The sequence below is a fragment of the Oncorhynchus mykiss genome, chromosome 2 (assembly GCF_013265735.2).
Source record: "Oncorhynchus mykiss isolate Arlee chromosome 2, USDA_OmykA_1.1, whole genome shotgun sequence".
NCBI lineage: Eukaryota > Metazoa > Chordata > Actinopteri > Salmoniformes > Salmonidae > Oncorhynchus > Oncorhynchus mykiss.
Window position 1 is genome coordinate 61,520,128 of NC_048566.1, and position 15,659 is coordinate 61,535,786.

At 43.6% G+C, this 15,659-nt stretch overlaps 2 protein-coding genes across 2 annotated transcripts; both read left to right on the forward strand.

The window, feature by feature from the left end:
* Window positions 1-357: 357 nt before the first annotated feature.
* Window positions 358-5,404, forward strand: LOC110501762 (fibrous sheath-interacting protein 2). Its single transcript, XM_036934053.1, has 4 exons — window positions 358-557; window positions 4,567-4,629; window positions 4,808-4,969; window positions 5,285-5,404. The coding sequence occupies exons 1-4, from the start codon at window positions 534-536 to the stop codon at window positions 5,402-5,404; spliced, it is 369 nt and encodes a 122-aa protein (XP_036789948.1). The 5' UTR covers window positions 358-533.
* LOC110510683 lies at window positions 5,156-15,601 on the forward strand. Its single transcript, XM_036952487.1, has 7 exons — window positions 5,156-5,374; window positions 5,574-5,692; window positions 5,861-6,011; window positions 6,139-6,435; window positions 9,471-14,048; window positions 14,193-14,268; window positions 14,390-15,601. Exons 2-7 carry the CDS (start codon window positions 5,577-5,579, stop codon window positions 14,494-14,496), a joined length of 5,325 nt encoding a protein of 1,774 aa, XP_036808382.1. The 5' UTR covers window positions 5,156-5,374; window positions 5,574-5,576; the 3' UTR covers window positions 14,497-15,601.
* The last annotated feature ends 58 nt before the right edge of the window (window positions 15,602-15,659 follow it).

The window sequence follows — 15,659 nt, forward strand, 5'->3', positions numbered from 1 at the left end:
CAAATACAAAATATATTTGGATTTGTTTAACACTTGTTTGGTTACTACATGACTCCATATGTGTTTCATAGTTTTGATGTCTTCACTATTCTACAATGTAGTAAAAATAAAGAAAAACCCTTGAAGGTGTGGGTGCATCCAAACTTCTGAATGGTACTGTATAGCTTACACCAAAGGGTAAAAGCTATATATTTTGAGCAAAATAGTGCATCTCAGCATCTGTGGTCTAAGATTTATGCTTAATGATGTGGACTGCAAATTACATCATGATGGAAGTAGGCCTGGGGTCACAGAAATAAGAATGAATAGAATGGCCCTGGAACTCTAACCCTGGAAAATGATTGGTAACTTCATGGGTACACTCCCAGTGGCTGCCTGGTATTGTGACGCAATAATTTCAATGTTTTTTTGGAATTTCTATTCATTCTTATTTCTAAGCCAGTTTAATATTCAGTAGCATTCAAGCTTTGGCAACCTCAGATGAAGTACGATGTTTTACCGGCTCATTTTGGAGAACGAATTAGGCGTGTAGCATGGACTGCGACGACGCCCGAAAAGTAAGTCAATTTCTATCGCTACAGGCCTACCTTGAAATGATTGACTGTAGACAGGTTTTGTATTGATTACACTGAACAATTTATGGAAACGGGTGCATGCCTGAGGTTATGTGTAAATCCCCTGTCGCCAGCATGGAGTCTATAAAATTGATCGATTTGGCTTAGATCATTGTGTGTTAGGAATTGCCATTTAATCAGACCCGTATGCCCGAGACCGCTCACGCACACCAGGTGTCAGGAAACATTTACTAAGGGAGCAGTAGAAATCGATGAGGGGGCACATTTTTGGGCGGTTGTTGCATTGGAATTATATTGAATTCTGCTTATATCACAAACATAAAGTTCAAATGCTGAGACTCAGAGATCATTGAGTGCATTTGAAGTAAGGTAGGTTGGTGCAAAATCTGTAGTATTTCCGCTGCGTATCAGCACCATGTACAGTGCCCTACACACTAAAGCAAGGCCGTTTGGTAATGAATATAGGCTACAAGATAGATAGGGTAATTCACTTATTACAAACAGCCTATGTGAATGCAGCTGTACAAAATAATACAAACTAAATGCTGAAAGTAGCCTAGTTATTCATGCATGCAAACAAAAATAGGCTACTGAATAGCAGTTTGGCTTGGAATAGCCTACTGACACAACTGTGAATGCAACGAATGATCGTGAACAGCGGTACCAAGTAGTATGACTAGTAAACAAAATGTAAGATTGATAAAGATATGACACAATCTACAGTATATTAAGGCTAGTTACATTAACAGTAAACAAATGCAGCAAACAACCAAAACATAGTATACAGCCTGCTACAGTGAGATGCAGCCATGCACAGCTGTCTTGCCAAAACAACAGGCCCGCTTCAAACATGGAAAGTCGTGCTGCTCAGGGGTTCAGCATCACGCTGTGATATGGTACAATGCACTTCTGTAGATCAAATTAGATCCACATAATCAATTAAGCAATGCCAGCCTACCATAAATACGTTTCCAATATGTACTATTCCATTTACAACCACGAAACCAATAGGCTACAAAGAAAACCATAATAGAATGTATCTACTGTATTTCTAGGATTAAACATACCAATATGTACAGTGCTTTCGGAAAGTATTCACACCCCTTGACTTTTTCACATTTTGTTGTGTTACAGCCTGAATATAACATTTACAGTGGGGCAAAAAAGTATTTAGTCAGCCACCAATTGTGCAAGTTCTCCCACTTAAAAAGATGAGAGAGGCCTGTAATTTTCATCATAGGTACACTTCAACTATGACAGACAAAATGAGGGGAAAAAAATCCAGAAAATCACATTGTGGGATTTTTAATGAATTTATTTGCAAATTATGGTGGAAAATAAGTGTTTGGTCACCTACACACAAGCAAGATTTCTGTCTCTCACAGACCTGTAACTTCTTCTTTAAGAGGCTCCTCTGTCCTCCACTCGTTACCTGTACCTGCACCTGTTTGAACTTGTTATCAGTATAAAAGACACCTGTCCACAACCTCAAACAGTCACACTCCAAACTCCACTATGGCCAAGACCAAAGAGCTGTCAAAGGACACCAGAAACAAATTGTAGACCTGCACCAGGCTGGGAAGACTGAGTCTGCAATAGGTAAGCAGCTTGGTTTGAAGAAATCAACTGTTGGAGCAATTATTAGGAAATGGAAAACATACAAGACCACTGATCATCTCCCTCGATCTGGGGCTCCACGCAAGATCTCACCCGTGGGGTCAAAATGATCACAAGAACAGTGAGCAAAAATCCCAGAACCACACAGGGGGACCTAGTGAATGACCTGCAGAGAGCTGGGACCAAAGTAACAAAGCCTACCATCAGTAACACACTACGCCGCCAGGGACTCAAATCCTTTTCAGTTATTCTATAATATAGGATATAATCAATGTTGATTTTATCTTGTGCAAACATTATCTTAATAATTTTCACTGTCAAAACTCAGTTCATCTATTAATTTCATACCTGCTCCCCCAAAAAGGCTCTTACATTTTCATTTTTATTTACAAATACAAAAATATTGCATGGATGGACATTGACAGGAATAAAACCTAGTATTGACGTGGTTGTACTGTCCTAATACACCCTCACATGGCAACTTTGATCCGCATTGATACTAATCATCTAGGCCACAGGGATTGGTGGAAGTCATGCAAAACAGTTTTTTTCTGCATTCATGTAAAGATGGCACTGAAGCAGACACATTGAGCACACGTTTGGAATGTCAAAGCTTGTTGTACCAATTACATATGCCACCAACAAAGGTGATGGATACAATTTGGGATTTTAACTTCCCTGACCAGGACAGTCACGCAATACTGGAATATAAAAGAAAACCAGAAACCCTAAACATGTGAGTGGATATATTATTAATGAGCTAGCCATGCTGTGTGTGTGCGCTCATCCGGAAAAAGAGTGTGCGTGGCTTTTGACAATTCAGTATGGGGTGCACGTCCAACTGACCGTCAGCTGGCTAAAGATCGTGTGTGTGGTGTAACTTTACGGATTCAAATAACCCATTGAATGTCAGAATACAACTAAAAGGATGATATTAAATCCAGGTATAATAGATTGAAGCTTTTCAGAGCAAGTTGAACCATAATTTCCCCCCGGGAATGCTGTGCCATGGTGCTGTATCCCTAGATTAGCAATGTATGTGTGTGTAGCTGTCAGTCAGTGTCATACAGGTTTGATTGCATCACTATCAGAATAAAATGATATGATACAAAGGTTAAACGCAGTAACTGCAGCCAAGGGCAGGTTGAAACCTGAATTGAATTTACCTTGGTTTCACAGTAACTTTTTGCAGTTACTGCTATTATGACCCCCATTTTCTCCAAAACTCAATACAATAGAGGCAGGATACATGTCCACTGACTCGCCAAACATGACCCTGTGTGAACCAAGGTCCTTTACACCACCAATTAATCCACACATAAAACGGTCAACCGAATCGTTTCTAGTCATCTCTCCTCCTTCCAGGCTTTTTCTTCTCTTGATTCTATATTGCGATTGGCAACTTTCATAAATTAGGTGCCTTACCGCCACTGACCTCTTTGGTTTTTCAGTCACCCACGTGGGTATAACCAATGAGGAGATGGCACGTTGGCACGAGGCAGGACTTGCAGTGTGATCTGCATCAGAAATAGAACTGTCTTCTATTTTAGCCCTTTGCTATGCAGACGCTCGTTGGCGCGCCCAAGCAGTGTGGGTGCAATAATTGAATAATATAGACGTAGTCGTGGTAATGCTTTAAATCCATCACTGCAAATGACTGACAATTTCGACATCGAATACATGTGGATCACATTTTAGGGTTGAGGTATGATTCTGTGGAAGGCTTGGCAACAGAGTGCACGTGTTGCAGCAAGCCCAGGCACAACTGGAGGTCTGCTTTATGGAGCGGGCACACCATAAATAAGCCTGTAGACTATATCAGTAGGTTAAGACTACAATATCCTTTCATAGTGTTTATATCAGTACAACAACAGGTCTATCAGATAGCGGACGTTTACTTGAGGGCATCGGGCATACCTTTTCTGGAGACACAGGATAATCAAGTTTCAGTTATGACATCACTTGTTTACAATATTAGTCAATATACCTACTATGTCAAAAAGTGCGGGCAAAGAAGAAGAAAATGTGAGTAGGCCTAGGATAATGCTTTGTTCGTTCTTCATATTAATGTCGCTTCACATTTGTATAATTCTAAAGATGGACGATGAAAGTCTATGAGATGAATATGTAGCCTACAGAATCAGTCATCATGTAGGCCTACGGCTAGTTGACTAGTTTAAGGATAGTTTAACAATGTAAATGGATCAAACACATTTGTTTTAGAGATAAGCTTGATTCAACATTTTTCATGCAAGTGAATTGGCAAAAGGTGGAATTATTACAAACCAAGTTACAGGGATGGGGTCTACTATCAAAATCCTTAACAAAACCCCACATCTATAAAGTTCTGTCATGATTGTCTCTGTCTTTGTAGGGGTTACAGGAAGCCCCAGAAAGGACATTCCCTGTATTCTTCAGAGGAAAACTGGGGGAGAAGGTTAGTGTGATAGTATGACATTCCAAATGATCTGAGATCCTCAATTTCTTTCAAATGAAATGTTACCTAATTATATATTTTTAATTACTTCCTTCCATTTCCAGTCCTAACTCCAAAACCATTCCCACTGTAGTATCCATTGCCTTGACATTGAGGTTTGTTAAAACACAATCCACAGCTCCATCAGGAGACCCCAGGATTTGACCTGTTGGACCCCAACATGAGAGTCATAGATGTTAGTTATAACTGCCTCCACGACAAACACCTGAAGAGTTTTTTCCGCCATCCGGAAAGGAAGAAGCGGCTGGTGAAGCAAGGCCTCATCACCTCAAATGAGAAGGCAAGGCAGACCTCCCTTTTCTTTCCAAAATCTAAAAGTGACATTTATATGGAACTGAGAAAATTGTACAGGTGTAAGCAATATGATGGCTAGGTGAAATGTTTGCCATTTTGCCTAGTTTACACAAATCCAAATCTACATATGGTCATTGTTAGTGCAGGTTGTAAAAGAGAATGTGTTCTTAATGTCTTACCTGGTTAAATACAGGCAAAATCAATCAATATTGGGGTTTCGGGTAGAGGTAGATTTGGGATTGGGTGTTTGTACACATGAACTTCCTCTAAAAATGGCTCTTTTGTGGCTCCTCCCTTTCAGGTGCTGTGTACGTGTAAAGAGTACAATCGCTACAGTAGCTACATCAAGTCAGTTCAGTTGCTGTGGGAGAAGCAGTGCTGTGCCCAGCAGGTTAGAGTGGTCTGCTTTCTAGATGCATAATTATAAAAACACAAATGCTATATTGTAAGACACCTTTCCATGCGTTTTATTTCATCTGTGTATGTAACTTGCTGTTGCTCATGGATCGGGAAAGGGTTTTCTGATCACATAACAAGACCAGGAAAAACTTGTGGAAGGGTGCAAATTAATCTCTCTCTCTCTCTCTCAGAAAATGCTTTTGAAGCAGTTCCTAGTCTTGCAGCAGCAAGGGGAGGTTCCGTCCCACATTTCACTGACGGATTTTAGAGATTGGCTCATTGCCAAGGGTAGAAGCTACTTCAAGAACACGTGAGTGTTATTAGAATCTTTTACTGAAATTTGTTTAAAAAAAACATAAGCAAAGGTGTGGAATCACATTGACCTATCTAGCAATAACTTAAGAAATAGAAATGGTGGACAGTTTGAGTTGTAGAAAAATTAAGGTAAATCATGTTTTATGTTCCCTTGTATGTGAAGGTTTCAGAGTGAAATGGAAGAGGGGAAGAACCTTCACTTGGCCGAACTGGCTTGGGATGTGAAACGACGCCTCAGGCTTAAGGAGCTGGAAAGAGAAGTGTGCAGGGAGCTGCGCCTGGAGCGCCGAATCCGCTGGTCGGTGATTGGACAGGTAAGGATGGAACAGCGGCACTCCTAGGGCTGATATCAACTCACAGTTGCTTAAGCAGCAGTAGGACCTCAGTGTTTCTGTTGGTATCTTCATCCATTTGCCTCTCTTTCTCACCCGTCTCTCTTAGCCTGGTAGCCAGATGGGAGATTGGAGACCCCTGGGCATGGAGACACACACACCTCTGGGAATGGACTCTCCCTTCAGACACTCCACCTCCTCGATGGACACTCTTTCCAGTCAGATCTCGACTGAGAACCTCGAGGTTGCTAGGCTACATACTGCCAGACCACATATTGCCAGACCACAAACTACCAGACCACGTTCTGCCAGACCACCATCTGAAAGACCTAGCAGTGACTCTGATCACTCTGGAACCTTGTCTTCTGTGATGACCTGCTCACCACATTCAGCTAGCCCGTCAGTGGTAGGTAATTTTGGTCATGAACATGTTCCCAGCTTTCACTCTTTGGGGGCTGTAGGCATATTACTGCTTCCCTGTCTCCCATCTACTGGGAAATTCATATCCAAGTACAGTGGCAAGAAAAAGTATGTGAACCCTTTGGAATTACCTGGACTTCTGCGTAAATTGGTCATAAAATGTTATCTGATCTTCATCTAAGTCACAACAATAGACAAACAATGATACTTTTTCATGTCTTTATTGAACACACGGTGTAAACATTCACAGTGCAGGGTGGAAAAAGTACACTCAGCAAAAAAAGAAACTTCCCTTTTTCAGGATCCTTTCTTTGAAAGATAATTCATATATATCCAAATAACTTCACAGATCTTCATTTTAAAGGGTATAAACACTGTTTCCCATGCTTGTTCAATGAACCATGAACAATTAATGAACATGCATTTGTGGAACGATCGTTAAAACACTAACAGCTTACAGACGATAGGCAATTAAGGTCACAGTTATGAAAACTTAGGAAACTAAAGAGGCCTTTCTACTGACTCTGAATAACACCAAAAGAAAGATGCCCAGGGTCCCTGCTCATCTGCGTGAACGTGCCTTAGGCATGCTGCAAGGAGGCATGAGGACTGCAGATGTGGCCAGGGCAATAAATTGCAATGTCCGTACTGTGAGACGCCTAAGACAGAGCTACACTGAGACAGGACGGACAGCTGACCGTCCTCGCAGTGGCAGACCTCGTGTAACAACACCTGCTCAGGATCGGTACATCCGAACATCACACCTTCGGGACAGGTACAGGATGGCAACAACAACTGCCCGAGTTACACCAGGAACGCACAATCCCTCCATCAGTGCTCAGACTGTCCGCAATAGACTGAGAGAGGCTGGACTGAGGGCTTGTAGGCCTGTTGTAAGGAAACCGGCAACAACGTCGCCAATGGGCACAAACCCACCATCGCTGGACCAGACAGGACTGTCAAAAAGTGCTCTTCACTGACGAGTCATGGTTTTGTTTCACCAGGGGTGATGGTCGGATTCGCGTTTATCGTCGAAGGAATGAGCGTTACACGGAGGCCTGTACTCTGGAGCGGTATCGATTTGGAGGTGGAGGGTTCGTCATGGTCTTGGGCGGTGTGTCACTATCATCGGACTGAGTTTGTTGTCATTGGAGGCAGTCTCAACGCTGTGCGTTACAGGGAAGACAACCTCCTCCCTCATGTGATATCCTTCCTGCAGGCTCATCCTGACATGACCCTCCAGCATGACAATGCCACCAGCCATACTGCTCGTTCTGTGCAAGATTTCCTGCAAGACAGGAATGTCCACTGTTCTGCCATGGCCAGCGAAGAGCCGTATCTCAATCCCATTGAGCACATCTGGGACCTGTTGGATCGAAGGGTGAGGGCTAGGGCACGATGGGTAGATTAACAAGAAGTTAAGCTTTAATTTGGTGTTTTGCACTTATGAATGTATGAAAGTGAAATATTTTGAAAAAATATTTTTGAATTTCGCGCTCTGCCATTTCAGCGGATGTTGTCGAGGGGTTCCCCTAGCCTTAAGAAGATGTCTCAGTTGTTCAATCTTGTATGTTCATACAATTATTTGCACATGTTAAGTTTGCTGATAATAAACACAGTTGACAGTGAGAGGACGTTTCTTTTTTTGCTGAGTTTATGTGAACCCTTGGTTTTAATAAATGGTTGACCCTACTTTGGCAGCAATAACCTCAACGTTTTCTGTAGTTGCAGATCAGACCTGCGCAACGGTCAGGAGGAATTTTATACCATTCCTCTTTACAAAACTGTTTTAGTTTAGCAATATTCTTGGGATGTCTGGTGTGAACCGCTCTCTTGAGGCCCTGCCACAGCATCTCAATCGGGTTGAGGTCCCCTACTCTGACTGGGCCACTCCAGTAGGCAAATATTCTTCTGTTGCAGCCATTCTGTTGTTGATTTACTTTGGTGTTTTGGGTCGTTGTCCTGTTACATCACCCAACTTCTGTTGAGCTTCAATTGGCGAACAGCGTTACAATCTCCTGCAAAATGTCTTGATAAACTTGGCAATTCATTTTTCCATCGATGATAGCTAGCTGCCCAGACCCTGAGGCAGCAATGATACCATACTCCCTTCACCATACTTTACAGTTGGGATGAGGTTTTGATATTGGTGTGCTGTGCTTTTTTTCTCCACAGTGTTGTGTGTTCCTTTCAAACAATTCAACTTTAGTTTCATCTCTCCACAGAATCTGGAACATCCAGATGCTCTTTTGCAGGACAGCCACTCCTAGGGAGAGTAGCAACAGTGCTGAACTTTCTCCATTTATATACAATTTGTCTAACCGTGGAGTGATGAACATCAAGGCTTTTAGAGGTACTTTTGTAACCTTTTCCAGCTATATGCAAGTCAACAATTCTTAATCCTGGTTTTTCTGAGATCTCTTTTGCTTGAGGCATGGTTCACATCAGGCAGTGCTTCTTGTAAATAGCAAACTCACATTTTGTGAGTTTTTTTTTAGGGCAGACAGCTCTAACCAACATCTCCAATCTCGTCTCAATGATTGTACTCCAGGTTAGCTAACTCCAATTAGTGATTAGCCTAGGGGTTCAAATACTTTTTTCAACTTACACTGTGAATGTTTAAATGATGTATAGACAAGACAAATGCACTCATTTGTGTGTTATTAGTTTAAGCAGAATGTGTTAATCTGTTGTTGTGATGAAGATTAAATCCAATTTTATGACCAATTTATGCAGACATTCAAATAATTCCAATAGGGTTCATATACTTTGTCTTGCCACTGTATTTGGATGATATGATATGCGTTTGCCACTTTGGTAAATGTAAAAAGTCTAGATGAGGAAGATGATTAAGTTGCAACAATGGAGACCGCACATTTGACATAGAGTAATTGCTAAAAAAGAAAGAAAGGTATACTTGTTATATTTACTTTTTTAAATAATTTGATATGTATTAACATGTGTTTTGATTTCCAACATACTGTAAATCTTAATCAATTCTGTTGATTTTCATAAATACAGATTACTGTTAGGGACTTGCTGCTCCTGATTGGGCACATAACGAGCTCAGTATTGGAGGAGGTAAATAGCATCCTGATCCCTGCCTTGGTTGACCTTATAAGGCTGAGAGCTTCAGAAAGTACTGCAGAGAATATGCTCCCCATCAGCAAAGACACCAACAAAGATTCAACCCAGGGCTCTGTCAGCTGTACCTCCCTACTCTCCAAAGTCAATGTGATCTGTCTCACTCAAAGTCCTGACAGTAGGTCCTCCCCAATCTCCATTGATGAACCAGTCACTGCTGTCCAGACTTATTGTAGCAGCAGTTCTCTGTCCAGTGAGGAACGAGCTCACTCAACCTCCAATCAGGTCTCTACTGAGAACCTCCATGCTGCTAGGCCATGTTCTGCTACGCCACAGTCTGCCAGGCCACAGTCTGACATACAATGTACTGCCGCTGATGTCTATGAACCCCCATCTGCTGTAGTGGGCTGCACACCACATTTAGCTAGCCCAGGTTTGATATGTCATTTTAGTCATGGACATGTCATCCCCTTCAAACAGACCTTGGCCAGTTTCTCCTCCTCCAACACCAGCTTCCCTTCCAGCCAGGGCTCATCTACCAGAAGCTCCATAGTGTCTACCACTTTGAAACTCTCAGCCACTGATATGCCTCCCAAGCAGTGGTCAGCCACGAGCACCTCCTCCTCCTCGGGCTCCATCAAGATTTTTGACCGAATGAGTGATATTCCTTGTTCCTTGGCTGTGAGCTCTATTTCAACTGTTCCTAGACCTGACTCTAGCAGCAGCCCTGTGCGAGAGAATCAATTTGCTACTGAGGTCTCGTCGATCTGCCTCAGCCAAGATAGAAATGGCCAAGGAGGGAGTGTGACACCTCCAGCCCCTTTGGATGTTTCCCTCCCCTCCATTATTGAGCGGGCTGGTGGACTTGTATGTTCCGTCATCTCCCAGTCTTTAGCAATTGTGGAGGCGCGGTCAAGTGTGAATGGTGAGGAGGGCTCTCCATCTCCCACCACAGTCTCCCATTCTCCTACAAGGGTGTTTGTCAGCCACTTAAGGAGTAGCCCACTAGGTGAGGACCTTGTAGATTCAACACTTGCGGATGTTATCTCTGTCCTGAAAATGGAGGGAATTCTTTCCTCCTCTCCGACTTTGGAGGAGGAGCTGCTTGATCTCTCCTCCAGTTGTTCTTCGTCATCCAGCGAAACACTGCAATGTGTGTCTGTTGGCCCTCTTGGCAGTGGGTCGGAGACGTCCTTCAAACTTCTTGGGGGTCGTACTCTGAGTATCGCCACCCCAACGGCCCATGTTACCACAGAGGACTTAGAAGTCTACAGTGATGAGATCATTGACGAAATCCTTATTATAATGAGGACCAAAAAAGATGATGAAAGTGGAAGTGACGTCTCTGGTGCATCAACACCATGCAACACACCAGCACCACAGAGCCGGTCCTCTTCTGCACTGAGGGGAGTGCTTCCCCATGACAGGAGGATACTCAACACAACACTGCTTGGAATCCAGAACACACTAGACAGTGAGAACCTCACAGGAGAGTGTTCCACCTCACCACAGGACAATGCCAGAGTCCTGGAGATGATAAAGTTGCTGCAGAGGCGCCTTGAGGGGACACCCTCAGAGTCCTCCATCCATATCACAGATGTGGCTTCACCCTTGGGCTTTCCTCTCCCTGTATCTCTCTATGCTGTTCAGTCGTGTGTATTTGCCACTGACAAAGACCTGAAGGCGGAAAGAGTGAAGGGAGTCTTTGAAAGCCTGAGATCCCAGTTTATGAGCTACTCCATCAAGCCTGTGAGTAACATCATTACCAGGGCAACAACAAAGATGGCTGCCTCCAATCAGCTTAGTTCAGAGACCCTCCAGGCAGCATCAGCAAAATCATCTGCTGTGGCTCAGAACCTTATTAGTTCGGTTTTATTTAAAGTTGCCAAGGTGTCCTGCTCTGATGACTTAGAGGGTCTGGGTGATCATCTCAGATGCCCCTCAACTTTGACCAGAGTTCTGACACCTTTGACCTCGGAGAAAGCTACACTGACACCTGCTGTTCTGAAGATCAGAAGGGAGATGTCTAAGGAAGTGGCCACCGAACTCCAGAGTTTCTTGATCAAGGAATCACTTACTGGCACCCAGACACCATCCAATGGACATGTTTGCACTTCTGGTTCTGCCCCAAGGGAAGCTGTGTGGGACATCCTGAGGAAAACCAAAGAGGAGGCTTCCAACAAAAGCTTGAATAATATTTTCTCTGTTAATTTGGATGAGTGGCTCACAGACTCCATTGCAGATGCCTTATATCCAAAGCTGCATGACAGATTGGAGTCCAAGAGAGAGCTGCAGGCTTCTTATTACAGCTCCCAGATCAGCTGTAGCCTCAGCCCCTTCGAAGTTGAGAGCAGCCTAGAGCTCCAGGAGTTCACTGACCCACTTTCTGAGTCAGTATTGTGTCTCCTGGATAGGACATTTGGAGCTCAGAACTTAAATACAGGCGGGGATGTTTTACAATATGTCACAGACCCAACCTATAATAACCTTTTGATTGGATCCCACACCAACGACGTCAATGTGGTTGTGCACACGATTGCAGTGGAGGAGTTGCCTGTTGAGGGTTGTATTACGCAAAGTGAGGCCATTCATGGCCTTCACAAGAAGCAAGAGTTACCTCCCAGCACCAGTGGCAGAGGGAATGAGACGCCGAGCCCTACTAATTGCCTACTGGAGGGTGTAGTGGGGAAACTGGTACGGCGGATGCTATTTCAGGGCCTTGACATCCCTGAGGTACCCATGAACTACAGCCGCTCTGAGAACTTTAAGATCCAGTATGAACTGGTGGCAAAGCTTTGTCCTCTGATGGTAAGGACAATCATGGCTACAACCATAGCCAATCAACCACCTACTCTTCAAGAAGCAGTGATGTCTTCCGAGAACATCCATGTGAAAGAGCTGTGTGAGGCAGGTATCAAACACCTCAAAGAGAACCATGTATCCGATGACTCTGAGACAAACATCATGGTCAGAGGGGCTTTGAGTGAAATTGAATCCTGTATGATTGAGACCTCCGACAAGGACTCTCCCAGTCTACATTCCACACCAGAGGTGGTTGTAGACCTGATCACCAAGCTGCTTCATGGGTATGAGCTTGACACAGAAGACTTTGCATCACCTGTGTCATCCCCAACCACCACTCTCTCTGATGTGGCAATGGACATGGTGGTTTCTGTCCTTCGGGACATGTCTGATTCCCCAGACGTTACCTCAGCATTGGAAATGACCAAGGATCTCAAGACGCCGTACTCCCGCCCCTCAAGTGCAAGGATTGTAAGTGCCCTCTGCAGAGAGCTGGAGGAGCAAATGGGCTCTCCTGATGCTCTGAGGCGAGCTTTGAGCCGTGGCAGCGGGGAGATGACAACAGCCATTGCGAGTGCAGTCACCAGGGAAGTCAACCGTCTGGGTTCAATCGTACCCAAAGTCTCTATCAGGCCGCTCTCCTCAGACATCTGCCTAAGGACAGACCAGGACAAGGTCATGGTTAAGAGCCGATGTGGCTCGGCTGAGGTGAAGGCATCCCAACCGGTGTATATTATTGTTCATGTAGAGGCGGTGATGGATATCATTGTCCGGCTGCGGTCTCTGATTGTTCCTCGGACCCAGGATAAACTGGCCAGCTGGACCCTAGTTGAGGATGTGACCAACAAGCTGTCCAGTGCTCTGTGGGTGAGGGTGACTAACAGGTGGAGGGAAGCAAATGTCTGCCTGAAGGCAACAGACATCTTTCAGTTGGTGCTGTCTGTGCATAGAAAGTTGATGCAACGCTATGGCACAGAGGAAGCCCTACAGAAGATACTGTGCCACAAGGCACCCAAGCTGCACAAGGACATTGTCTGTCTTGTCACGAACGGAATTATGGATGCACCATCCAAACTTCAAGGCACCAAAAATCTGGAATCTACACTCAACTTGAAAGAATTGACAGCCTTGTTTAATGAAATGATGACCCGTCAATCTTTGAATAAGAAAGCTGAGCAGAGCAGCATCAAGATTGAGGTTGAACAGCCGGAGTGGTCCACTGTGGAACAAGTGACATCCGGTTCCACCAGCTTCATTAGGGAGCTTATATTAGAAGAAGTCCTGATGAAGCTTGTCAAGAAGATATGCCGTATGCCAAAAAGGACCAACAAGCGTCAGCGCATCCAGATCAGTGATCTGGTGACTGATCTGATCCGATTGTTCGACGATGAGGTGGCCAAATATCTGATTGAGGAAATGGAAAGCCAGCAAAAAAGTTTCAATTCTAAGATGACATCGAAGCTGGCAGATGCCATCTACACTGACCTTGGGAAGGTCAAGCGTTTGAAACGCTCCTTGAAAATTGACGATTTATTTGAGGATCAGGAGATGCTTTCCATTGTCTCTGTCATTGTTTCCCACAAGCTACTGGCCATCTTGAAACCCTCAGTTTCCAACCCATATGACCGTGAGACCTCAGACCTTGAAGACTCATGCAGTAATGATTTGGAGAATGCTGTATCTGAGGGGGTGCATTATACAACTGGCAGAAAGGTAAGACAAGCTCAGATTACTCTTGAATGGTCATTGGTTGTGCTTTTTGATATCGGCACCAGTAAGTATAGTTGTATAATTATAGGAATATGTAAAGGAAGTGAAATTGAAGTTTAATTGTGCATTCTTGAATTCTGATCACAGTCCAAAATGAGCATCGTCCTTACAGACACTACAATCCAGCCAGAGATGTACATTGCTGTGGATTCTCCACCTATGAGTGAGTATTCCTGGGGGGGAAATGTTCTTATGGGACAATTATATATAAAGAAGTAATAAATTATTGTTTTATCAGACAATTGTCCATCTGAAATTCTTACATATTTTCATCTTCTTGCCAGTTAAATTATCCAAGATGAGGAAAGGCATCCGGGACTTCTTCTGGGGAGTCCAGAAGGCCTGGAAACGCTTGGTCACCTGCAAGTCCTCTGGGTCCTCTGATGGGTAGCCTGGATGACGTTCAGCCCATGTCAGTTGCTTTTGCCAGGCTACATCTGAGGAGGACACCACAACTGTTTATTTTTGTTGGTCATTTCTGTTTTCATTTTGAATCCCCTAATGCTGCTATATTTGAACCAGGCTGTCAGTGGACTAGCTTACCATTAGTTTATACTCCTTAAGGAAGATCCACTATAGGCTAGTCAACACCACAATTCCATCTGGTTCTTTTGATCCCTTATTAGCTCCTAATCCTGTAACTAGGAATGTGAGCTTCTAAATGTCATTCAAACATCTACAGCTTCTCCTGTGATTAGGAAGATAAGCTAAGAAGCCCAACCAATTGACTAGATGTGCTGTACATCTGATGCCCTCTCCCTATTGTAATCATTGATCCACGTCCATGGCAGCCTCTAAATTTGATGTAGATATTTAGCCTAAATTAAAAAATGACAAGGAGGGTAGGCCGACAGCAGCTTCTACTCTTACGATTAGGAAAGTGGTGCTAAACTTTTTGGGCTTTGGAGCGTTATATTATAGTAGAAATAATGTAAATGAATAAAAGTTAATTGATGTATGTCAACTTGATGGCGATATTTGCTTGCTCAACAAAAGCTATATTGGTGTTAGGTCTGAAGTTGCATGACATTCACGTATTTATTTAATTGTCACGGCCTTGAAAGAGGTAGAAAAGGCCTCAAGATGACGGCAAATATCTTCTGTCAGAAAATCTAATCAATGTGTTTATCACATGCGCTGAGTCGAACAGGTGAAATGCATACTTACATCTTCCTCTAACTCTGCCTTGGCAGAGAAGGGCTTGATGAATCATATACAGTATATTGAATTCAGAGTTTCTTGTATGAAATACAACATTGCTGTCTGCCAAATGAATTAGCAGTATTAAAGCAGTGTAATATACACTGAGTGTACAATACATGAGTGCTCTTCCCATGACATAGATGGCCCAGGTGAATCAAGGTGAAAGCTATGATCCTTTATTGATGTCACAGTGTAGATGCTGGGTTTTTGACGCGTAACAGTGTCCCGTGTGTATCAAGAATGGTCCACCAACCAAAGGACACCCAGCCAACTTGACACAACTGTGGGAAGCATAGGAGTCAACATGGACCAGCATCCCAGTGGAATGCTTTTGACACTTTGTAGAGTCCA

Coding starts and splice junctions, on each gene's coding strand:
- LOC110510683 (XM_036952487.1), top strand. CDS start 5,577: ATGCTTTTGAAGCAGTTCCTAGTCTTGCAGCAGCAAGGGGAGGTTCCG. Junction 6,012..6,138: donor GCTGGTCGGTGATTGGACAG/GTAAGGATGGAA, acceptor CGTCTCTCTTAG/CCTGGTAGCCAGATGGGAGA. Junction 6,436..9,470: donor ATTCAGCTAGCCCGTCAGTG/GTAGGTAATTTT, acceptor TCATAAATACAG/ATTACTGTTAGGGACTTGCT.
- LOC110501762 (XM_036934053.1), top strand. CDS start 534: ATGGACTGCGACGACGCCCGAAAA. Junction 558..4,566: donor ACTGCGACGACGCCCGAAAA/GTAAGTCAATTT, acceptor CTGTCTTTGTAG/GGGTTACAGGAAGCCCCAGA. Junction 4,630..4,807: donor GAGGAAAACTGGGGGAGAAG/GTTAGTGTGATA, acceptor CACAATCCACAG/CTCCATCAGGAGACCCCAGG.